Source organism: Ochlerotatus camptorhynchus, unplaced genomic scaffold (assembly GCF_037179485.1).
Source record: "Ochlerotatus camptorhynchus isolate MF236.1 unplaced genomic scaffold, CSIRO-AGI_Acam_v1.1 ptg000328l, whole genome shotgun sequence".
NCBI lineage: Eukaryota > Metazoa > Arthropoda > Insecta > Diptera > Culicidae > Ochlerotatus > Ochlerotatus camptorhynchus.
In genome coordinates, this window is record NW_027040816.1 from 1,816,533 (window position 1) to 1,843,447 (window position 26,915).

The 26,915-nt window shown below is 40.3% G+C and overlaps 1 protein-coding gene across 1 annotated transcript in view; it reads right to left on the bottom strand.

The window, feature by feature from the left end:
• The window catches only part of LOC135708149 (uncharacterized), a 102,310-nt gene that overhangs the window by 18,360 nt on the left and 57,035 nt on the right, over positions 1 to 26,915 (bottom strand). Inside the window, exons 2-4 of the mRNA XM_065230138.1 lie at positions 11,623 to 11,861; positions 11,292 to 11,485; positions 10,769 to 11,191 (exon numbers count right to left, since the gene is read on the bottom strand). Coding sequence (XP_065086210.1) covers positions 10,769 to 11,191; positions 11,292 to 11,485; positions 11,623 to 11,861 — 856 coding nt within the window. The remainder of the gene's footprint in view (positions 1 to 10,768; positions 11,192 to 11,291; positions 11,486 to 11,622; positions 11,862 to 26,915) is intronic.

Consider the following 26,915-nt stretch of genomic DNA (forward strand, 5'->3'; position numbering starts at 1 on the left):
TCTTCGTTTTGGATACAACATGCCAGCACATTGACAAGTCTATAACAGTGACAGCTCGTTCGTGTGGTGGATTTGAAAACGCGCGAATTTCTAATGCGTGTTGCAAAATGCATCGCACGTGTAATTTTATTAAAGATGTAACACAGTGTAACCAAATAAATTTTAAAATTTTCTCTTCATTACAAAAGTCTGTAAATATCTGTGAAAAAAAAACTAAAAAGTCTGTAAATGTCTGTAACGAAAAAAATGTCTGTGAAAAATAGAAATCTGTAAATTCACAGACATGTCTGTAAGTCTGGCATCTCTGCTGAGGACCTCAATACACCCAAAAAAGCAAAAATGAGTGAGAGGGGGGGGGGGGGTTGTGATCGATCAAATAAACTTAACCAACCTTCATATAGCGTTTTTCAATCTATGGGTTGCGACAATTTAGGATTTAAAAATATTAATAATAAAATCAATGTGAGCATTTCAAAAAAACAAAATGAGCATTAAGAAAAAAAAATGAAAAAAAAACAATCAATATTAGCACAATGATTATAAAAACAAACAAAATAATCACAGAAAAAATAATTCAAAATGGTCTCCAAAAAGCCGAACTAAGAGTTAAAATAAAAAAAACCGCGTGAACTTTTTCTAGTTTAGTGCTGATTTTGATTTATTATTGCATAATTTGAATTTTAAATTGCGTATTTTAGAAAATTATTAAAATCAAACAACCAATTCACCAAAAATTGTGCTATATATGGGTAATTCCGCACCAAGTGGTGACAAAAAAATTTCAAAAGTGAAATTGACCTCTTCCGATTTGGACCAAATTTGGAGGGAATGTTCATTTAAGGTCAAATTCTAAAAATCCAAAGTTGTTTGCTGATCGTAGCACCCCTCGATCAAGGGGCACATTTTCCATTTTTCATTGTTTTTTAGAATGCACCACTTTCTTTTGTTCATATCTCCGGAACGAATGAAGCTATAAATTGCATTAGGTATTGATTTAATAAGAAAATTAGACAAGAAATCTAAATATGTAACCTTTATTTCTGCACAGTGTTGCCAAATATTTTTTATGTTTGTTTGAAAACTATAAATGCAGTTTTCTCATAATACATGTCGTTTAATTTACATTTTAGGGACACCATCGTGTTCCCCATTCTTTTCTTCAGAAGAAACAATTAACGACACAAAGTAATTTGCGTAGTTCCTGAGATATTGCATTTTGAATGGACGAAAGTCATGAATTATGAGGGTTTTTTTTTTACGTTTCCTCTTAATAATATTCATTTTCATGACTTACTGTGTTGAATAATATTTGATGGAAAAAAAAATAGGGATGATAAAACCAACAATAGTTTTTATGCGGCGTTGACAAGCATGAAATGTTGTTGTGTTGTGCTCTAGAGTATCGCAAATTATGAGGTAGTTCAATGGTACAACTTTATTCTCGTGTACAGTGTAGGCAGCAAATGGGTGAACGGTTGCCAGCAAATTATTATAATGAACTCCCTGTACACTTAAACAACAACAGAATAGTTTTCAGAGAAATCTGCCACTACAACGACTTCACCTTCACGTAAGTTATGCACTAACGTGTACAGGAATCTTGTGAACGAGGGGCAATTGTTTGTTCTATGGTGCATTTAATATGGGGATGGGGAGTACTCCAAAGTGCGTGGGAGATGGTGTTGTGCACCCACCACTGTTTCCCTACTGTTCAATTTAGCTAATTTTGTTTATTTTTTACTCCGGTGGTGGTTCATCTTCGTCAATGGAAACTGCTTTTAGACAGCCAATGGAATTGGAGATTTAATCCCATCGACAATGTCGATGATGATCAGTTCGTCAAATGGTTGCAATAGTAGGGCTTTAACCGAAATGATACATTTGCTGCAATGTTGTTGCCTTGGATGTTGGATTCAGCTGAAACTGTTCACTTCAGATGGAGGTGATAGCACCGACAAACCGACATGAATGACCAATAAGAATCGCATTCTTCTTTCGTATGCACGATGCGTCGACAAGTATATGGTTCAAACAGTGCGCATAGCAGTAAACAAACAATATATTGCTCTTGATCAATCCAATCTTGATCAGTGGTGTTGAGTACTTGGCACTGATGTAGTCTGCAACGAAATACGCGTATCTGTCAAAAGGTAAGCAATTATAACGGAATTAAAAGGAAATAAACCAACTCAAAGGTCTTCATAAAAGTATATTGCTGTTTTCGTCCTTGCACTTGGCTTGTACTCCAGCAGTGCTGCCAGCCATTGGGCTGGCACCGTCAAAATATACTGCCATCACCTGCTCCCAAGAAATCTGCATCGCTGTCAGGACCTCACCTTTAGTATTGAAGATGGTCGTCGCGTCTGTTTTCAACACCCGTCTCACACCCACAAATGTTTCCGTCGGCCGATAATTATCAATATACCTGATGACAATCGCCAACTGCTCGTGGTGCCCACAATCGCTCGTCTCATCTGCAATGATTACCACTGGTTTTCATCGCAAGGATTTCGCAATGTTCCGCAACATTACATTGTGCAACAATCATGTCATTTTGAATACGGTTACTTGTGTACTGGCAATTTTTGGCACCTTCCTCCATGTGTTTTTTCAGCACAGGATCGTAGTTAGCCACCAACTGGATGGCACACTTTCCGCTCCTTCCGAATGTTCACGAAGTGGTCGGCCACCTTTGCAAAGTGTGCGCATAATATCGGTGAAACGTTCCATTATATAGCGATTTTGTAGCCGCTTTGCCTTACTAGCAGCAATCATACCTCTTTTTTTGTGGTCCAGTTCTTCGTCGATACACTTCCTGATTTTGAAATTCTTCCACGCGTCCATACTACCAACATGGGTATCACTGCGATTGTGTTTGCTCAGCATCTCGGTCACTTTCTTCCAATTTCTGAACCCTGTAGGAATCGTTGTAATAATTTTTTTGCGGCATGCTTTTCTATACAGTTTAAAAATATAAACCAATGAAAATATATTCTTCAAGTTACTGGTATCATCTTCTATGCAGTTGCCTTTATGAAATTTTGTGCAGTACGTTTTTGTATATTTTGAAGGTATCATTACAGTTTATTTTTGACTTATTTTGAGGTTTTGTAAGCCCTTATACCCCGAACAGACTATGGCTTATATCATGTAATATAGACTGTCTTGCAATGAGCACTCATACATCTAGTTTTAACTGGAAATCCTATATGCTATTGTAGTTACACTTTACTATTACCGTTGCGAGTACGTTGAACTTGGTCATCAGTAAAAATAGTAGTTCTAATTTTTTTTTTTCAAATTTTGATCTAAATGCCAAGGCTAATAGGTTCATTAAAAAGGTTTAAAAAATATGTAACGATTGGAACGATTGTTAACGGAATGACGAATTGTGCGAAGGGTTGAGCATGTCAACCCTGTCCCAAAGTACCGCCAGTCGGGGTGACAGTAAATGATGCCGAACATTCAACATGTTTTAAAGATGATATAAAGGACAATCCCGAATTTATTGAACATAAACAGCTGTAACTTTTTAACAATGGTAACAAATGACTTAAAATTTTCAGAGAAGATTCTTAGACTAATTTTTTGTAAGACAAAAATAGACCAAGGTTCAATGGCATACTAATACCCACTTTTCTTTAAACTTTGTACAGTTGCAAAAAAGTCCATCCTCAGAATTCCTTGAGGTTCTTTTCGACATTTTTAGAAGTCTATGCACTGTTTTGAAATTCTTCTCACAAGTCCACTGGAATTACGCTTAGAACTCTTCATGATTTTTTCTCAGAACACTTTAGAACTCAAATTCCTTTAGAGTTTCAGATTTTTTTTCCAGGAATGAGCTAAAAATTATCCTCGGAATTCGCTTGACATTTTGCTCGGTATTCTTTTCAAAATTATTTTAGAACTATCTGCAGGATGCAATAGAAATTATCAGTAGAATTTTCTTTGATTTCTTCCCAGAAATATTTTGGAACTGTCCTAAGAATTCAATACCCTTGAGGTTCTTCTCTGAATATTTTGGATTTTTTTTTGTCAGAACACCTTGGAATTAAAGTTCTCCTAAACTTTCGGAAGAATTTCCTCTGTATTCTTCAGAAATTCTTCCCAGAATGAGCTTAAAATTATCATCGGAATTTCCTTGAAATTTTCCTCAACATCCCTTTGGAATTCCATTAAAAATTTGATTCTCACGGAATTCTTTTCGAAATTATGTTGGAACTATACGCAGGATTCACTAAAAATTATTCGCAGAATTTTTGAAACTGTCCTCCGAATTCAATACCCTTGAGTCTCTTCTCGGAATTCAATTTAAGTTGTCCGTTAATTCACCAAAACGTTGTAGTTTTTCTACCAGAAATGTTCAATAAAGCTTGTCCCTTCATTCACCAGAACTGTGCAATTTTTACATCAATATTTTTCAATTCAGCTTGCCCCTCCATGCAGAAGAATGTTGCAAATCTTACACCAGAAATTTTCAGTACAAACTTGCCATCAGAAAATTTTACACCAGAAAATTTCAATTGATCAGAACGATGCAAATTTTCCACCGTTAATGAACAATAAAAATTGCTTCTCCAATATTCTGATTGGTGCAGATTTCCTTTTTCCATTTTCCACCAAACATTTTCAATATAGCTGGCTTCTCATATCATATGAATGTTGCAGGTTTTCCACCAAATAAAGTTTGCCCCTATTTTCGGATTTTTTTTTATCATAAATTTTCAGTAAAGCTGCTTCCCTCCAAGTATCAGAATGGTGCATATGTTACACCAGAAACTATTATTAAAATTTGTTTCTCTATTCAGCAGAAAAATGCAAATTTAAAAACAAAAAAAAAACAAAAAGCTTGCCTATCCGTTCACCAGAACGGTGCAGATTTTCCACCAGAAATGTTCAATTTAGCATAATTTTAAATAAAGCTTGTGCCTTCATTTACCAGACTAGTGCAAGTTTTCCACCAGAAATTTTCTGCTCATTTCATTAATCAGAGCGATGCAAATTTTGCACCAGAAATTTTCAATAGAGCATGCTCCTCCATTCACCAGAACGGTGCACCAAAAATTGTCAGTGAAGTTTGTTTCACCATGCACCTTCAGGCTTTGTTACCACCATACATTTTCAATGAAGTTTGCATTCATCAGAACGATGCAAATTATGCACCAGAAAAATTAATAAACCTTGCTTCTACATTCACCAGATAAATGTGCACCTCCAAATTTTTAACGCGATTCAATTTTAGAACCAGAGTTATTCATTTTGATTAGTCCCTCCATGCACCACCTTGATGATATTTTTACACCAGAAATATTCAATAAAATGCTTTTTCTTCGATTTACCACCACGAAGGTGAATTTTTTCAACCTTAAATTTACCCTTTTCTTTTAACCCTCCATGAACGACCTTGAAAAAAAAAAGACACCAGGAATGTGGTGCAATTTTTTGACCCAAAAATTTCATTGAAGTTTGTCCCTTCATTCACCTTTGTCGTGCAATTTTCAGGCAATATATTTATTTATAAAAGGTGGGGCAATTGCCCCACCTTGTCCCACCCTGTGCACGCCAATGAAGTTATGACGAGTGAATTTGAAAAACTCGGATTGTTTCGCTACAATATAGTCGTGCTTTCGTACTGCTGGGATTGAAATGAAGATTTCAAGATAAATTTTACCTGGAGATGGCTGGTCATTATCCATGTTTTTTTTTAAACCGCGACATTGCATGCATACTTTCCGACCTTCGACAATTTTTGGCAAAGTTCTTATTGTACTCATCATGAAAGCGTGCAGAAATTGGTTTCAAACTCTTGCGACGAATAACTGTATGCAGATGGAATGGGTTGCAGCACTGTCGTTACATTGTCGCATAAAGATCCCCATATTGCTTAGCATGACCATCACAAACACTTTTCAGTTCCATAACACCAGAACGAAGCTTGTAATTGTGTTCCACTGTTCGCGACCTAACACCACTGCGACCAGTAACGCCCCTTTGTCAGTCAAAATTGGATTCGTTAGCAACAAAATTAAGGAATAACATCGATAATGACCATGCATCGGAACCCTAGTCTTAATCACTTCAAACTAGGGAACAACGAATAGAAGATTAGGAATCACATAGATGAAGACTAACTAATTCATTTGTTCCTTGTTTCAAGATCATCCTCGGTGGACAAAGCCAAGTCTTGTCACTATCAGCAAGGCATAAAAAGTAGCAAGGACTAAGATGTGTTCCTTTGATTACTGAAAAATCCTGTTCCCTTAGTTTGAAGTAGTCAGGACAAGGAATCGGTGGTAGATCTTACATCCCTTAACGTACCACGAAAAGGTGATCTACCCAAGTTACGGGGGGTAATTATGTTTCTTGTGTGTTTTAGGGTGTCGGAAGGTGTTTATGGGCGTTTTTGCATGTCGATCTAGCTGTCAAAAAGTTTATTGAAAATTAATGCTTACTGGCTAGCATTACATCCACTTTTGTTTATAATCAGAATTCTTTTTTTTTTTGCTCCCCTAAAATTTACCAATTTAATCATGCACAGTGAAAGCACGGAATTCCAGAAATAAAGCACACGTATACGTAAGCAACTTACAGGAATTCAAATTCGCATCCCTGATCGTCATCCGCTACACCTATCTAAAAGAACGTGCTGTGTATGTATGTCTGGAGTTCCACTCCGATCTCAAAAAGTACTCCCTCAGCCATCGTATTCTCATGTCATGATGCTTGACATCCTAAAGTCCTCTCGAATCCATCCCAACCGAATTCCAGTCGCAATCAAGCCCAGATAACCAAACCGAGCACGCCCCTTTCTAAGCAATCTCTGGATCTAAATTTCGCAAAAAAAACGAACCTATTTGTAAGCGGCAGCTAGTAGGATGGATCTCTCTGATTTGGTATTGTGTATATGAAATCCACGACGAAAGGGCATCACACACATTAGAAAGAAAAATCTGTCTTTAGCTATCGATCAATAATTGATATGATAATTATTATCCGCTTCATTCATATACAGTTACAGATATTCTAGCTTGTTAGAGGTTGAAATTGTCTGTTTTTTCAATGTTGAGCTTGATGTTGAATCTTCTTTCCAATTGTGGGGGTGAGGGCTACTCCGGTGTCCCGATCAGTTTTTTTTGTGGAATCCTACCAATTTATGGAGGTCTATCCTTTAGAAAAAAAATCAACAAATCAAAAAAGGGCATCAAACGAATGTAAACGTTTTTGGCTCTAGCCAGTGCTTCCAGAAAAGATTGAAAAATTGGTTCTCATGGTGGTTGAAGGGTGTTTGAGTATGTCGAAGAGTGTTTTTGATGTGTTTAACACAAGGTTGCAAAGTGAATTGCCCCCTGAATAGAACACACCATTTTCCACTCGGTATTTGCCAACTTCTAATGAACTAGACAGATACGCCAGAGATGCTTAAAACATAGACGCCTAATATATGAAAAAAAAATCAAAAATGTCATGTTTTATACGTTTATTGATGACATCTTTAAAGACATCTATTTGATCTCAAAATTCAGGATCGTATGCAAAACATGAGCAAATTACAGTTTTGTCCTATATTTCACATTTTTGTCTTGTTTTATGGCTGACCATAAATAGTTATTTTATGCGTCAGGAAAATAAAGAAACACCTTCCTTTATTTTTTTTTTCCAAAATGTTACATCGCGTTAAACTTTGTTTTAGATAGTCTATCTTATGTAAAGATGCTGTGGGACACTGTATTAAAAACTGTTCTTGGTAAAGTACTCGATTTTTTTTTTCTTTAAATATTATTTCACACGATAAGTCATGAGAATGAATCCACTTATTAAGAAAACATGGAAAAAAAATAAAAAAAAGTTTTACCCTCATAATATATGACTTTCGTTCATTCAAAATGCAATATCCCAGGAACTACGCAAATTACTTTTCGTCGTTGATTGTTTTTTGTGTAGAGAAGGATGAAGAACATGATGGTGTCCTTAAAATGAAAACTAAACGACACGTATCATAAGAAATCTGCTTTAAAAAATATTTGGCATCACTGTACAGAAATAAAGGTTACAAATTCAGATTTCTTGTCTAATTTCCTCATTTAAACAATACCTAATGCAATTTGTAACTTCATTTGTTCCGGAGATATGAACAAAAGAAAGTAGTGCTTTCTAAAGAATCACGATAAATCGAAAATCCGCCCCTTGACCTTGAGGGGTGCTCCGATTAGCATAAAACTTTGGAATTTTATAATTTGAACTTAAATGAACATTCTCTACAAATTTGGTCCAAATCGGAAGACGTCAATTTCATGTGTTGTGTACGCTTGGCGCGGAATGACCCATATTTGTTTGTACAATAAGACCATTACAAAAAAAATTCAAAGTTTTTATCCACTGGCTGTCTCGCGATTCGCATTCGTACGAAAATGGGAATAAAGGGTGATACGGTCAAAATTTGGTCAAGGGAAAACGCGTGTAAATCGGTGAAATCGTTTATTTAAAAAATCAAATTAAATTTCTTTTTCAAGTTCAATTAGTATAAAATTCAGGAAAAATATTCAGTTAGGCTTCCGCTTTTCCAAATCCGAATTGCCGGGCCTTACGCTTGACCCCTGCCATCAGATTTTGTACAGCCACCTTGTCCACCTTCTTCGCCGCAGAAAGCCAGTTTGCCTTGAACTGCTGCTCGCCCTTAGCAGTTTTTTTGGTCTTCTTTAGGTTCCGCTTGACAATAGCCCAGGCGGAGCTCTGGCGTGTTGGGAGGGTTCTTGTCCTTGGGAACCACCTGTACGTTGTTGGTGGCGTACCACTCCATGGCCTTTTTACCGTAATGGCAAGATGCCAAATCCGGCCAAAACAGTACGGAACAACCGTGTTTCTTCAGGAAAGGCAGCAGACGTTTATTCAAACACTCTTTCACGTAAATTTCTTGGTTGACAGTCCCGGAAGCTATGAAAATGCTGCTTTTCAAGCCACAGGTACAGATGGCTTGCCAAACCAGATATTTCTTTGCGAACTTTGACAGTTTCATGTGCTTGAAAACATCTGCTACCTTTCCCCTTCCTTTTGCCGTATAAAACTTCTGTCCCGGAAGCTACTTGTAGTCGGCTTTGACGTAGGTTTCGTCGTCCATTACCACGCAGTCAAACTTCGTCAGCATCGTCGTGTACAGCCTCCGGGATCGCGCTTTGGCCGTCGTATTTTGTTTATCATCGCGATTTGGAGTCACTACCTTCTTGTAAGTCGATAGTCCGGCTCGTTTTTTGGCTCGATGCACGGTTGTAGACGATACACCCAGCTTATTTGCGGCATCTCGGAGAGAGAGGTTAGGGTTTCGCTTGAAACTACCGGCAACTCTCTTTGTCGTCTCAGCGGCTTCCGGTTTTCGATTTCCCCCCGATCCAGACTTCCTGGCTGTCGACAAACGTTCCCCAAACACTTTATTTACATTTGTAACGGTTGATTTGGCAACTTTTAGCGATTTTGCCAACTTTGCGTGCGAGTAGCTCGGATTTTCGCGATGCGCGAGCAAAATTTTGATACGCTGCTCTTCTTGCTTGGACGGCATTTTGACAACTGAAGAGTGAATTCCAAAATCAAAATAGGAGCAACATTCTACACACACACACCTTCAAAATGAGGGGTGTTCAGGTTTTTTAAATGCAAAATTGAAAGAAATACGTCAAGTTGATATTGACCAAATTTTGACCGTATCACCCTTTAGCATGAAATCGTTCGAACTAACGATGTTCGAAAATTAGCATTGGTTCGAACGAAAACGGGAATACGAAATTGCGAAACGAATCCGGTTCGTACGAAAACGGGTATAGAGGCATATGAATCGAATATTTGTTTATTTTAGAATAATTTTTTTAATTAATAATTAAATTACTAGGCTATACAAATAAATCGTAGTTCTACTACAATAATGCGGTTGTGCTTGGAACACAACCCTTATTTTTTTTTCTTATATTATTAAGACTTGTTTTGGTTCGTTATAAAACATCATCAAATGAAAAGAAAATCAATGTAATTACCGATAGACTCTAAAGATCAATATTCACATAATTTATTACCGATATTTTATAAAGTTTTGGTTAAATTATACTTTAAGCTTTTGATGGCCGTCTTACCCCGTCGTCCCCTATTTGAGTATGCAAACCCTAAAGCCGCGAAAATGATTTGCTATAATTATAAGAAACGGCATAATCTTCTGATCAAAACACGTGATAGTAGACCATCGTGATAACAATGCCCGTTGGATTTCCCAACACTTGTAATAAACCATTCAATTTAATGGCGGTCAGTCTACGGATCGTCTACACCTAATGATATTCGGTATTTAAATCGAACATCGATTTTATCCATTCGGTTATTTCTTGTGAAATGTTCGCCGTGATGCGTGATTAAATAATCAACAACAAGGATGTAAATTAATATTGAAAAAGTAATCGAAGTAGTAAGAATTTTCGTCGAATCTGATTGCAGGAGCTTTTGTGGAAAATCCAGAATGACTAAAAAATTTGACTGCAACAACTTCGACCCATTTGTGTCCCATTTACATTTCTTTTCTTGATCAAAATAAAAAAATACAGCAAAGAAATACACAATAAAGCTGCTTTCGCTGAATGGTTAATGGCGATGAGGTGTGGTATGAGTGTGCACGAGGTATCTTATGTGCCCGGTGCTTGTGTTTATGGTTCAAGGTTATTCGCTCTGAGAGAGAGAGAGAGAGATGAAGAAGAGCGAGAGACGGCGAAACGGTGAATCAAAGCTTGCTATTTACTTGATTCCACAGATCACGGGCAGCGATTGTGGGCCAATGTCGGTTTGGAACACGGTGGCGAGGTTCCGGCGCAGGTTGAAACTATCGATGACCCTGTCGACAAAGGTGTCAGCCGAGGAGGAGGAAGAGAAGGAGGAGGATTGGATCGGAGTTGGTTTTGTTTTTGGCATGGGTGCAGTTTCCTTCATCCGTTCGTCGTCATTGGCGGCAATGGTAGCTGTGGCTGCTGCTGCTGACGAAGATGAAGACGCTACAGATGCAGGAGAGTAGTGTCCGTTGCATGCCCCTCCGTTTATCATTACCGGAGTGTAGGTCGTGCTGTTGGTTTCCTCAGCGGGTACGCTGCAAGCTTTTTCTTCGTTAATTTTTTGCTCACGACACTGTGCCAAATACACCATAATGGCGGTTAGTGTGATGGTGATGCTGGTTGATTGCAAGAAACGAGGAAGAAATGGGTGTAATTATGAGAAATCGAGTTCAGTACTTAGACGGCGGAGGAAATGGGTCAAAGTGACAACCTTACCTGATAACGAATACGCTCCCTTTGGTCCAGAAATTCTCCGTCAACTGCATATCTTTGACGTGCAGCACGTTTGGTCTGAACTCGAAGATGTCCTGTGCTTGCATGATTCGCTCTCCAAAGTACCGTTCGGTCAGATTGAACAACTCGCCATTCGAGCACGACAGTGGAACGCAAACTCCAATGTGCAGAATGTTCTGGTTACGAAATCAACCAACATATAGTCGTCAAAAGAAAAAGAAAACACACTCCCCAAACCAACCCATAAACTGTTTGAGTATCCCCAAAGTTATTCATCATGTTGCTGATCTGGGTGGAATGACATTCAACTTACCTCGACCAGAAATTTCATCTCCACCTGCCAAGAGGACTGATGCTGAGCGTACACCATCCGGAAGCCGACGTCAAACGGCGCCAACGCCTTCACCAGATTCGGCTTCATGTTCCTCCGGTACCGATCGGATAGCGTTATCGACAGAGGTGCATGTGCCGATTCGCAGCCCCGCTCCGACCCTAGCCAGTGATTCTGGCCCCACATGAAACCCGCCTCCTGGATTCCGGACGCGTCCAACACTGAAAACAAATAAGAAGAAGAAGAAGAATACCACCGATCAGACTCTGCGAAACTATTACGAAATTTCTTTCAAAATGTTTGCTTTTAAAAGTGCTAAAAGATCGCGGCTGCAGCCTGACATTGAAAGCGAAAAGCGGAGAATGGCTCTCGAGCAGCACTCAGCAGGTGCCGGGCGCCGGTTGCGAAAAAAAATCCATCCAAGAAGGCACCGGCAAACCACCGCAATTCGTATTTATCTGGGAGCGGGAAAGTGAGTGAGCGCGAGTGAGAGAACCAGTGATGCCAGATTTCTCCGTAGTTGCAATAACTTTTGAAAGTGTTGAGCGCGGGGTGGAACTTTGGCTTAAGACCGTATTAAAGTTTGTCTGCGGAGCCACATTTCCGCAAAAATATCGAACATTCTCGTAGATCTGACATTGCTGGAGAGAACACGAGCGTGAGGTGAATTACTTGTCGGTGAAGCAATGAAGCGTTAATTTGCGGCCGCCTGCGTTTGCTGAATAGGTGTTGTCATATTTCATCTCCGGCACGCTGACCAAGGTCTCATTGGGAATGGCCGGTTGCTGCGATGAACCACCAAAGGAAATATTTTGACTGTGAATTTGCATGAAATATGAAATGATTTATTTGTTCTTGGTCAATAACCGGTGATGATCATTTGGCACACAATAAAAAAACAGATGGCTTTCCATCATGTACGCTGGGGAAGCAGACCCGGTAGCGTGGCCAAAACCTCCAGTGCCTTGGATTTGCATCATACAGATATGGGGGTACTCACAAGTTACAGATCTTTGATGTCTGCCGAATGCCGATGAAAGCATCCTAGCTCTGTTTAAAATATATAAACGAGCGCCACCTATGCGGTAGGAATACGACCTGATCAGAAACTGTCAAAAACTGGCCCTTTGTTAACTACCCAAGTAACCATGAAGCTCTCTAATAGCACGATAAGGGCCCTTTTTGTAATATAAAGTTAATATAGGGCTATTGGCTTGCTGGCAAAATGGGTGATCAACTTTGTCACAGACCGTAAGTCATTAGTTTTGGCCACGCTACTGGGTTCACTGCCCCACTGTCTTGATCACGGGGAAAGGTAAAACGTGATCGATTGCCATGTAGAATGCCGTACTTTATTTTCTCTACGTTAAACTTAACATTTTTTTTTTAAAGAGTGTGCGGAGATTGACGAGTACCATTAATCATTCAATACAATTAGAGATGATGGATATTTGTTATTAAAGATACTGTCTAAATTTTCCAGGATTAATGAAATTTTAAATGTTCATTGAAAGAAATTCTATGTGGTTGCCGATGGGTAACTTAAGACTAGCACTAGGGGTGGAACAACTTGTGTGAATATATAGCATATATCTTTTATCAGGTTATCATTTTTTTTTTCTTCTTGATGATGTTAGGCCTTACTAATTAGGTTTTACGACGGCCAACGGGCGAAATGTGCTCCACTGGGGATCGATTCCCTTTCCGGTTGCGGTTGAACTTCAATTTTTACAATAAATTTACCTCCGTCAGACAGCAGTTCTGATCGGAGCTCAAATCCAAACTTATCGTAATTACATAAAAAATGGTACTTAAATAGTAAACGTGAACATTAAAGCTGATTATCACTTTGATACGGCAAATGCAAAACAAAAACCTACAATGATTAAGAGAACAGTAGCAGCCTAGGGGCATCCCATTCAAAATTTTGTATTTCTTGCATTATACTCAGAAATTTCTTATTGATATCTAAGATACCTGAAATTACTTAAAAATACTTAAGAAATATTTAGCGCAAGTTTGTCACCACCGTTTCTAGACAGATTTCATTCGATTATGTACGCGGTGTTGTCTGGGATTTTGTGCGTGCGTATTTAGAAAAATCAATTATTATTTTTTAATTTATTTCTTTTTTGTAGGAATCGAGGAGGAGACGATTTTGATTCAAGGAAATGCCAAACCGATTCACCTGTCATTCAAAGAACTATTTGGAAACTTACTGTGGAAGCAAATCCTCTAAACAAATTTTTCAATCCCAAAACCATCTCTCCATAAAGATGGATTTTTCGTCCATAAGGATCTTGACCGTTGGACGATAGCTTACGACTGAATAAGAAGCTGAATAAGAACATTCGGAAAACCACATATTCTAGATTGCCGCCAAATGAGTTCATTGTAGAAGTGAATCACATTTCCTCGGATTTGGAACCCTCGATGCTCTACTGCTTAAGGCTTATTATTAAGGCTGGACATGATCGAATCAACATATCCGCTTTGTGTTAATCTCGAAACCACTCTCTAATTGATTATATCATTCATCAGAGACGGTTGTTATGTGTTTAAACATTAATATTGACTGTTTAGGGAATGGTTTGAAATAAATTCATATATTTTAAATAAGGATTATTTTACACTAAAAATTAGTAACATTGTGTAACTAAATCGATTGTTTATGGTTTATCAATGGTTTGAAATAAATTAATAATTTCCTTTTTATACTAATTGGATTCGAAGCATAGTTGAAGATGCTATTTCGAATAACAGACTGAAGTGGTAATTTTTATACGATAGATGAGGAGGAGATGAAAGTATAGAATTGATAGTTCCGTTTAGATTACGGCAGTGTGAAAATTGCATATAGAATGTAGATAGCGAGCTAGGACAACTTTTAAGGAAGGTACAAATCGGTTTGATCATCTCTCTTAACCAAACTCCCCCTTTGGAGAGGGATGGTGAGGGGTGTGTCACCTCCCCCCCGCCACCACTGGCAAAAAGAGATGATTGTCGACCGCTCAAGTACCAACGATATGTTTGAAACAGTTTTACCGATTTTTACCGCACTTCAGTTGTTATTCGAAGGAAGGCATCCAGTCATAGGTTTGGAAATTGCAGCTATTGTTTACCCCTACCTCCACGATATGTGCTCCTGTCATCGTCGACTTGACGACTCGACGTGTCCCCTCGAGATTCCAATATACAGTGCTCACTAGCGCCGCGTATTGAGACAATTCTGAGCCTGCCGAACAAATTTGCTCAAGACATAAATCTTCTACATGGCCTGGATCCCAAGATCTAGCATATTCAGGAAAAATTTTTGCACACTAGCGCTACGTACTGGAAAAATACTGAACTTCTCTTCGTCAATCTAACGTACTTGACCCACTGAACAACTTTGCCGAAGACTGTAGCCTTCTACATGGCCAGGATCCCAAGATATAGCATGTTCAGTAAATTCACTTGCCCACTAGCGCCGTATAGTGACATAATTGTGAACTTCTGTGCATAAACCAATAGTCCATTACAATTTTGTGGAAGTGATAAAATATCAAGGGGTAGGTCACTCCGCACACCAATCTTGGGTCAACATTTTTCTCAGTGTTCCGCAAGTGTGCCAATTGTGCCGGTCATAGAGCAAGCTGCGATTTTTTTGTAAAAAACCTAAATTGATCCACCGGGCAGGTGAATAGAACCTTTGTTACCCAGTATTATCTCGTTTTTGATATTATCCATAGATATACGAGGCCTTAGAGGATATTTTTATTTCTACTGGTCTCAGTTTCTGCTCTGCCCAATTGAACAGCAATTATTATTCATTAATCAATTGATTAATGTCCTCACGTTAATTTTCTAACATGACAATAATTTTAAGATATAATTGTGGCTTATCTATGAGGAGCTGATATGAGTTTTACGTAATCGATATTCTCTTTCGCGAATAACCCGAGTGCAATTGAATTTCCCATTCAGTGTGTTGATTTAGGCGCAAGCTAACTATAGTCGCTATATTTATAGTCTGGCGGATAGAATTTCAATCTATCAAAAAGCGGAACAAATTAAATATATTGTAGACCAACAATTGAAATGGTACTATCAAGTTTTATAAACAAAACGTTGATTATTCTTTCCTCACCAATCGAACGCAAATTACCGGCTTCATCGAATAGAGGCGAGAGGCTTAGCGAGAAATTCATTTATGTTGCCGTGGTTAATCAAAGAGAAAGTCACCAAGAATCGATCAACGAGGATAGGTCCTTTTCAAATGTTACGCGAGTTAAATTCAACAATTGTGGCATCACTGCCTACGGCACCCCCAATAGACGAGTGCACGGATGGATTTGATTCAATGCGAATTTTTATGTGTCCCACACATGAATTTTTGCAATGTGATAAACAAATGATATATAACTATATATGTCGGACACATAGTTCTTATGTGTACACATCAAATTCATGTGTAAAATGAATAACATACTATTCATTTGACTCATAAATATCATGTGTACTTCTGGGTGGATTCTGTTTATGTGTGGCCACATGAAAATCATGTGATATTTTACATTTTCATTTTCATTTTGCAGCGTTTGGTGGGGCAATGGGAGCGCAAGTCAATCCAAAGCCGAGGATAAAGGACGGGTAATGGCTGAATAGTCTATGCGGACCACTTGAACGCCATGGGAAAAGGAAGGGATTGAAGAGGCCGGTTATTGGGGGGTTTTGAGGAAATGACACATAGTGATGCTAAATGTAAAGAAACCGAAAATCCATCTCCAACTAATTCATCCTTTCACATATATACCAAATTGATATTTTAAAGGAATAATCAAAATAAACAGATATTACATGAAAAGGCTAGTTGCCTCCCTAAGCGGACCCTCCGCATCCTAACTCTTCTGTTAATTCACTTAATGCTACTAGGCTGCCTAAATTTTCTTATTTAAGTTCGTTTGATGATTATGATATCTCTAGTCTAATTTAATAAATAATTGAAATCTCTAATCTACCTACCATGCTTTATTAAGTACCTGCACTTGTGAATGTAAAATAAAATTTAACGTGTTTCAAGTTGTTTTTGACTTTGACCTATATTTAATATATATTAGTTCGTCCCAGGTGACACCTTCAAGTGACTAAAATGCTTCACTTTGAAGTAACTTTCCTAGCTGATTTTTAAATTACATAGGGTATATGCTCCAACTATGCTCACACGCTTCCACTATGTCGCATCACAAAAATACGTATGGGTATGTCACAATAGAAGCACGCCACAGTGGAAATCCCGAGCCATAGCTCAAACACTTATCCCAAATCAAAATGAAGCACATATAAGATTAGTTGCAATACCATGTACAAAAATGGTGTTTAACATTGTTCCCTGAGTCATACCTCAATGAAAACAACAACGAAAGCTTGTCACGCAAGTAGAAGGAGCACTGTTGGGCACTTTCTGAAATATTTCAATAGTATAATTCCCTTGCATACCCAAATAAATCTATCTGCGTAAAAATAAATAAAATAAGAGTGATTTGCGGCAAAAGCCGCCAGTATCGCACCCAACGTCAGTGCCTATACGTAAGCGTACTACAACGCGGCTTTCAAATAAAGGAGTAACAAGTGTGATACTATCACTTCAGGCTAGAACTTTGGTTCTCTTATGTAATGGTTCATCAGAGAGGGGAAGCTCAGTAATCCTCATCGCATGCTCATGACGCTATTCTTTCACGGCATGAGCCAACGATGCCGGACCTAAACCAACCGTCTCCAACGCTCCACTATGAAGCATAAGATTAGGCCCGCCCACCAACGTCCAGGTTAAAAAACAAGCCAAGGGGAGGGATGAAAATCATGTGATATTTTACATGGAAAATTACCAATAAAATGTGTCGATATTTAACAGTGTAGCAAATTGTTTACAAAAGTTGATAGCTCCTGTTCAAATGTTACGCGAGCATTATTCCGGTATTCATTTACAGTAAACAGGGCCACGCTGTTATGTCAATTTTTTCAGCAGATTAACATAAGTTTACCCGTGAACTCGGCAGGAGCTGATCGGTGAGAGATTCACGATGTACCAGTTCTAATAGCGATTTTTAAAACTGAGGGTGATATATAGACCATATAATAAATTATATAATATAATTATATAATATATAGAGACCAAGGTTAAAATTGAGTAAACAAAGTTGAGACTGACAAGATGGCGAATGAACACCTGAATCCGAATGTTAATTTGTTATCTTGTCAGTTACAATCTAGTTCGCTATATATTGTTTAGCCCTAATTCTAATGGAAATGAGTAGATCTTACTTAAATTTGGATTGTTTAGAAATAACGTGTGCAGACAGGTGGAAAAACTCTCTGCGCACGGCCAACGAGATTAACCCAAATTTGATTTTACTTTACTCATTAATCGCAAAAAGTGCGATTTACTTCATGTTTTTCCAGTTGGTCTATTGGTACTACTACTAGACTGTGTAAAATTTTGGTAAATTTTCCTCATTTTCCAGCAGATTATTGAGGCTTTTATTTGGGTTGATCTCATCGGCCGTGCACAAATATGAAGGGACAACATCTGACTGGTCTACTAGAGCTTCTCGGCGTCTAATCGGCGCACACTACTGTACAATTTAAATCCAACGAGTGCGAGCAAGAGGTAAACACATTAGTGGGAAAATACACCGTCGATTCATACATGTGTGATAGATAGAGAACGACGACTAAGCATCGAAAAGGTCTATTGGAATATGTAGGGTAGGATGGTTCAAATCGCACCCCTGGCGTGAAATGGCCCTGCGCTGTTTTTCATAGTCTTCCGATTGTCAATTCGTGAATTTAAAAATCAGCATTGCTAGTTCAGTGCTTGAACTAACATTCTGGCACATGATATTTCCAGAATTAGTAATGGATAAGCATCGAAAAACTGCACGGGGCCATTTTACCTCAGGGGTGCATTATGGACTATTCTCCCCTACATTCCACGATTTTGCGTACGATTTCTTCTTCTCATCATAACGCCCAAACTAAACATAAAGCCTTCTTCTGACTTAAAAAAAAAAAAAAAAAAAAAAACAGAGGTTAACCGACATGCACGTATCAACCATATTCTTGATTAATTATTGCAGGTATCATACGATGTCGTAATTAAACTGTCGAGCCAGATCGCGCCGAGTTCTATCGATTGAGAATGTTTTATACAGGTGAGATAGCTTGTGTGGATGGCTATCGGGAGCAGACGGCAGGACGTGTGAAAATCGATTCTAATACCTATGTTACGCTAGTAACAAAGGTAATACGATTATTATGGTATATATAGCAGCTTGAATATTTTGGCCTGGCTGCTGGGATACGAGCTGACCGATACGGTTAGGGTCCTGTGTGAAAAGTCCATCTTATTCCTGACCAACAAAAAGAAGATCGAGGAGGACATTCCGTCGGTGACACTGTTGGTTGGAACGACAAAAACAAGGCAAATTTTGAAAAGCAGCTGGAGGCGATTTGAACATTTGAAAGGGTGAAAAAACTACTCTACATCGTCGAGCCAAGTGCTTCCTATGAATGTTCCCGATCAACCATCAGGAGCAGGATTCATTCCAAAGAATGATATTGATTCTGCAGTCCACCGTGGAATCGCTATCCTATAGCAAAGTGTATGGACCGATGCGGAATATCCACAGAGCAGTGATCCAGATCCCACACAAGGACACGAAACGCCGTCAAATTGAACTCCAGATAGTGGCCACAAACGGAGAATGTTACTGAAAACGATTTTTCACCCGTGTGGGTTCGGACGTGAGTCTTCAGGTTAAATAAATTGTTTTCCGAACAGATAAACGGCTTCGGTGATGAGTTTGCCAACGAGTGACGGCTGACTTCTTCCTCGTTTGTAAACGAACGCGAACTCAAATATTGAAACGAATGCTGGAATATGTGCGCCTTCATGTGGGTTTTCAGGTTATTCGATTTGGTGAACGTTTTCTGGCAGATCTGGCTTGTTATTATTGTGCTGCTTCACGTGATCTCCCATATCGTCCACATTCATGAAGACTTTGATACAGCCGGGACAAATGTTGAACTTCTGATCTGCACAGTAAATCTGGACGTGTTTGCCCAGTCCTGTTGGATGATGAAACTACGTTCGATAGACGTCCACGGCATCATACACTGTGAGTATACTGATGATCCAACGTGAAAGCGGAGATCTGAATTATTCCATTAACATTGTTTTCTAAAGTAATTTTATCGCTTTTTTCACACACTAAGCGACTTTTACTTATGTAACCGATATTTTAGCTACCGATTAAAATAAGTTCCAGCAAGATGTCAATCTCCTATGGAACGAGAGAAATAATTTATAAATTAACATGTCAAAGAAAAATAAGCAATATAGACTGAACGAATTTTTAGCCATTATCCGGACTTAGTGCACATTTGAAATAAATTTTTATCAAATCAGTATATAAAGATTGCTTGAACATAAATGATAAAATTTAAATCATTCTTTGTTTAGTAATATTTTTGAGAGAACAACTTCAATGACAGCTATCCAGCAGTGCTCCCGTTTTATTTAATGAACAACCCAGTGCCTACGAAATTATGCCGAAGGTGTGTCGATGAATGTGCGCAAGCTGTGCCGAATCTACTTTCGGCACACTGTGCTAAGTGACTTACCCCTTAAAAATATGCAGCTTTAAACTTTGTCTCAAAATCCGATCAAAATCAGCATTTACAGGGTGAGTGGTAATTCCTGTCATCGGTTTTGAAACGTTTATAGTTTCGGATGAGTTATTCACATACATGTCTGCATATTTTTCTTTTAGAGTGTATTCAAATGTCATCACGGCTTGCAGGTTCGTTTCGAATTTTCATTAGCTAGAGACTTGCGGTAATCATGGACATGAAAAGAGAACTCACGATAAACTGCTTAAGCGATTGTTGAGGCCTTACCGTAAACCTAAATCTAAATTATATACTTAAATCAAAGATTGCCAAACCTACCCTAAGCTAATGCTTATATACCTAAAGATGCATGTGTAATTAGAGATGAGAGAGAGTGATAACGAATACCATTGTACAAACACCAGTAATACATTTGATCACCCGATCGATGAGAGGTCAGTGGTCAACCCGATCACAACAAAGAGTCCAAACCCAACTCACAATACACGGTCGATTGTGCGCGACAAAACGAAACACAAATTTCTTTATCCAAGGTCCGAAAGTGGGTTTTAGTGCTTGTCCGCGACTTTAGTGCAAAGTGGGAAAGCAGAAGATTTCAATTCCTCCAACGGTGCGCGATCGATGTGTGCTAGCCTTGCGCTCTAGTGAAAGAGCGAAGATAAAGGGTGTCCACGATGAAATTGCCACACACAAAATTGATTCGCAAAATTCGAGTTTTCATCCGTTTGCCATCAAATTTTCAGGGATTGAGAAATAACTATTAAACTTCATTTTACCATTTTACTCGTATTTTATTTACAGTCCATACGCAAATGCCCGCACCTTGGCCTTAACCCCGGCCATAAGATTCTGCACAACCTGTGAATCAACCGTTTTTTGCATGTAAACCCATACTTTCTTCAGTTCCTCGACTGTCTTCACTACCTTAGGTCGTTTAAGAAGATGCTGCTTCATAATCGCCCAGTACTTCTCGATGGGGCGGAGCTCCGGAGTGTTGGGAGTGTTGAACATTTTCGGCACGAAATTGACCTTATTGTCCGCATACCACTTCAGCACGTCCTTGGAGTAGTGGCATGAGGCCAAATCGGGCCAGAAGATTGTTGGGACGTTGTGGGCCTTCAGGAGAGGAAGCAGCCGCTTCTGGAGGCACTCTTTTATGTACACCTGTCCGTTCATCGTGTCCTGGGTCACGAAAGGTGCACTCCGCTTCCCGCACGTGCAGATGGCTTGCCAAACCAGGAATTTCTTCGCAAATTTGGACATCTTCTGAGTGCGGACATGCTCCGGAACGCTGAATTTATCCTTGGCCGTGAAAAACAGGTTGCCGGGGATCTGTTTGAAGTCGGCCTTCACATATGATTCGTCGTCCATGATGCAGCATTCAACTTTCGTCAGCATGTTGAGGTACAACTTCCTGGCACGGGTTTTGGCGGACTTGTTCTGCTTCTCGTCGCGATTAGGGGCCTTTTGTACCTTGAACGTTCGAAGCCCAGCCTTAGTTTTGGCCTTCTGGACAAAACTTCGGCTTAGGTGCAGCTTCTTAGCCACATCCCTAACGGAGGCGTTCGGATTTCGGTTGAAGGCCCCAACTACGCGGTTGTGATTTTTGGTGTTGTACGGAATACTTTTTCCTTCACTTCTGGGCTTCCGATCGGTGGTCAACCGTTCCTCAAACCGCTTAATCACTCGCGACACCGTGGAATTCGCGATTCCCAACGTTTTAGCGATGGAACGATGCGAGAGATCCTTGTTCTCGTGATGAATGCGCAAGATTTTATCACGCACGAGCTGTTCTTTCGACTCCATTTCCGCGAGTTTTGATCACAGGACTTTAAAAAAAAAAAAATGCACTATGAACTAAATCCACCCAAATTTTCATTAAATTCTACCCAACGGTTAAAAAGTTAGAGCAATTTCATAGTGTGGCAATTTCATCGTGGACACCCTTTAGCAAAATAAGTGCAAGTTAGTGTAGCCATTCTACTGACCCTTTTGGCAGCCGTTTCGACGGCGAAGAAAAACCTTCGGTCCAGCAACTACAGCCAACTGGCTTGTACATTTTGGTCCTTCGAGCCGGATCGAAGGAGACCCCGGTCAGAAGGTTTAGTGCGCGAGTGGTGACTAATTTCCCGATCCGTTCGACCAAGTGCCATTGCATTGGTGGCTCGCAATTGTGCCAAGTGTTGTGCGGAATACTGGATACGCCAGATTCCATTCCTACTGAATAGCCGTTAACAATTGCTGCTGGCATTGTACGATCCCCGAGGAAGAATAGTGTGTGATCTCCGGCAAGCAAAGCATTGTTGCTGTGCCTTGCTTTGATAGGAGAAAATGTGCTGCAATTAGCCTAATAGAATTTGCCCGTAGTGCGGCACAAATTGAAGAGCGATTATTGATTTTTTTGGCCTTGTTGGCGGCAAGGCAGATACGAACGACATGTTAAAGTGATCATAGTGACAGTGTTTGCACCGATCCGCGAATTCGCGACGCAATCCGTGTATTTCGGCGGGAAGGATTTTCGTCCGCGTCGGGAAGGATTAAACCGTTACCGTCCGCGTCGGGAAGGAGCATTTCGAAACCGTTTTTCGCGATCGTTTCGTACTAGATCGGTGCAAAATGCCCGACAAGAAGATCGAAAAAAGGCTGACTGATTTGGAAATCGTGAAGAAAGGCCTGTACGTGCATCGCAATGGCGTTGAAAGGTTTGTGAAGGACTTTCAAGAAGATCGTGATTCATGCCAGATACCCGTGCGGCTTGAATCTCTGGACAGAGTGTACCACGAATTCCTGGAAGCGCAAAGTGAAGCCGAACGTTTGGATGACGAAGAACAGCTGAACGATACCCTGACGGAACGAGCCAATTTCGAAGCACGTTACTGTTCGGCGAAAGGCTTCTTGCTGTCCAAGCGAACAGCAGATGCCAAACAAGTGGCACTCAACTCATCGATCCATCATGCACCAGCCAATCCAGGTACATTCCACCTTAGACTTCCGCAGATTGACCTCCCCAAGTTTAACGGGGATTTCTCGAAGTGGTTGTCGTTTCGAGACACCTACACGTCGATAGTGCATTCGAATGCGGATATTCCCAGTCACTCGTAGGCGAGGCACGCAAGCCGTTCGAGAGCGTGGACATCGAGGCCGATAACTACGCTGCCGTTGGGGATGCCCTGCTAAAAAGATATGATAATCGTGATTTTTGAAAAAAGCAGCTTTTCCGTAGTATCCACGACTTCCCATCGTTGAAAAGGGAATCCACCAACGAGTTACACGAGCTCGTGGACGAGTTCCAGCGGCACCTGTCGAGTATTGGGACACCCCGCTCGTAAACATCCTGTCCAACAAGCTCGATCCAGCTACTCTTCGTGCGTGGGAAGAAAAGCAAGACGACGTCAAGTACAACGACCTTGTTGAATTCCTGTACCAGCGTGTACGAATCCTGAAATCCGTAGCATCCGATCTGCTGCAACGCTCCCAGCCGGTTCAAGCAAAGGTGGCCGGCAACTTTCCTCCTCCAAAGAAGAACATTCAACCCAAGGTCGCTTCCAACGCTGCTGCATCTGATAGCAGGCCAAACTTGCCTTCTTGTTTCGCTTGTTCCGAACGACACTTCCTCTTTCAGTGTCAAGCTTTCTCTAAATTGCCCGTCAGCCAGCGGAGAGAGCTGGTATCCCAACGAAAGCTGTGTTGGAATTGCTTCCGAACTGGTCATCAAGCCAGAAACTGCTCCTCGAAGTTCGCCTGCTGAACCTGTCGAGAACGGCACCATACGTTGCTGCATGATTCATCCCAGTCTGGTAAGAGTTCGTCCACCCCCGCCGTGATGTCAAATTCCCATGAAACGGCACAAGTTCCACCCATGTTGGCTACCCCAGGACCATCTGCCTCATCCCAACAAATAAGCATATCGATTCAGTCCCACGCCAGCACGGTTCTCCTTGAAACAGTCATTCTCCAAATCGTCGACGATCACGGACATGTTTTCCAAGCCCGAGCTCTACTGGATTCCGCTTCGATGCCGCATTTCATGTCTAAGGATCTTGTGAATCTGCTCTCCAGCTCCCAATCCAAGGTTGATGTGTCCATAGCTGGAATCGGACAATCCCATCGGAAGATCAAGCGTGCAGTAGCCACCACAATCCAGTCAAGAGAAGGATCGTTTTCTACGAAACTCCAATTCCTTGTGATCGAGCATCCCACTGCTGATCTACCCACCATGTACGTGCAGATTACTTCATGGAACCTTCCGAACGTGCAGTTAGCTGATCCTGAGTTCCACATTCCCAACAAGATCGACTTAGTCATAGGTGGTGAAGCGTATTGGGACCTACACACCGGTAAGAAGCTCGATCTAGGTCCAGGCCTACCCCACATCATCGAGACATACTTTGGTTGGACATTCTGTGGTCAACTTCTCAAGATTCCTCTAATACGATGGTATGCCAAATGGCTAGCACTCATGCACTTCTGGATACCACTCTCCAAAGGTTTTGGGAGATTAAGACGATTCCGAACCAATCCATTCATTCCGCTACCGAAAAGGCCTGTGAAGAACTTGACATGAAAACCACAACCCGAGATCCTACCGGGCGATACGTAGTTCGCCTACCAAAAACGGACAATCCGGCAGTCGTTTTGGGAAATTCGGAATCCATTGCCGAACGCCGATTCCTCAGCTTGGAACGCCGACTCGAGCGTGATCCCAGCACAAAATCCTCTTACCACCAATTCATGGAGGAATATGAACGTCTCGGACACATGGTACGGATTGACGAACCTGTGGACACACCACGAAGACGAGAGTAGTGTTTGATGCATCGTGTAAGACAGCATCGGGCTATTCGCTGAACGATCTACTTCTTGTCGGACCAGTCGTTCAAGACGATTTACTGTCGCTCGTCATGCGTTTTTGCTTCTACCCCATTGCCCTCAACGGTGACATCGAGAAGATGTACCGTCAGATGCTTCTCCACAAGGCAGACCGACCGTACCACAGGATCAAATGGCGCAAGGATGCATCCGAATCGATAGCTACCTACGAGTTGCAGACCGTGACCTACGGCACTGCTTCTGCCCCGTATCTTGCCACCAAAACTCTCCAAAAATTGGCGAGTGATGCAGGTCACTCATTCCCTGCCGCTGCGGAACCAGTTGCCAAGAACTTTTACATCGATGACTTTCTGAGCGTAGAAAAAAAAAGTCGTTCACAGTCATCTGGAAAATCCATCGTGGTCCACGACCAAGTTGGATAAAGTGTTGATTTTTTCTAGAATCACCGCATGGCGCGTGCTCAAAACGTACAAGGAAACCTTGGTGACGAATCGGAAGCCTAAAAGTAAACGCCGGCAAGGTTGCAAATACTCATTTCAGCTAAAATAATGTTTTTTCGGAATAATAAAATCAAAAGACGGTATGATGGCATGTTTTACTTGTAACCAGGGCTGGCAAATATAATTTTCAATGAAAGATCTCACGCGATATTTACAGAGATACTTCTGTCACTATCTTTGGATGAGAAAACGATGATAGAGATTTTCTTCAAAATCTCATCGAATTTTTTGTCATGACAGAACGTGACAGTGTTGTGATTATCGTAATTACTAGCTCATTTAATGCTATTAAAGTTACTTATACCGAGGAAATCTTAACAATATATTCACTCTACCGATTACATACGGTTGTTTGCTTAAATTCATCTAAATCAGTTAGAAATGTTGATGTCAAAACCGCATAAGAATTATTCTCATGAGTGCTTGATAATTGAAAAATGACAAGGAAGCTAATGATAGGTCGTTTCGTCTCGTGACAGTGAGAGGATCTGTTTTCTCATCGTCATATGACGACCGTGATATTTACCAGCTCTGCTTGTAACTTACAAGAAGAGGTTACAAAGTATGAAAACATAAAACCTGTAAATTTTTGCTTTCTATAAGTCACAATGAGCGATTTGCTGATCGCTGAGTGAGTGAGTGAGTGAGTGAGTGAGTGAGTGTGTGAAAAATCGCTGATTGTAACTCTCATGAAGTGAAATAAACAGGTTTAATATAGTTGAAGATGCTAATTTCAAATAACAGACTGTAGTGGTAATTTTTATACGATAGATGGAGTAGATGAAAGCATAGAGTTGATAGTTCCGTTAGAGTACGGCAGTGTGAAGATTGTATATAGATATTAGAATAGCGAACTAGGACAACTTTTAAGGAAGGTACAAATCGGTTTTTTCATCTCTCTTTACCAAACTCCCCCTTTGGAGAGGGATGGTGAGGGGTGTCCCCCCCGCCACCACTGGCAAAAAGAGATGAAAACCGACCCGTTCAAGTACCAACTGTGTGTTTGAAACAGTTCTACCGATTTTTACCGCACTTCAATTGTTATTTGAAGGAAGGCATCCAGTCGTAGGTTTGGAAATTGCAACTATTGTTTACCCCTACCACGATATGTGCTCCTGTCATCGTCGACTTGACGATCTCGAGCGGACACGGGTGGGGTAGGTGTTGCTACTGTACCTCTTTTTGCCAGTGGTGGCGGGGGGGACACCCCTCACCATCCCTCTCCAAAGGGGGAGTTTGGTAAAGAGAGATGAAAAAACCGATTTGTACCTT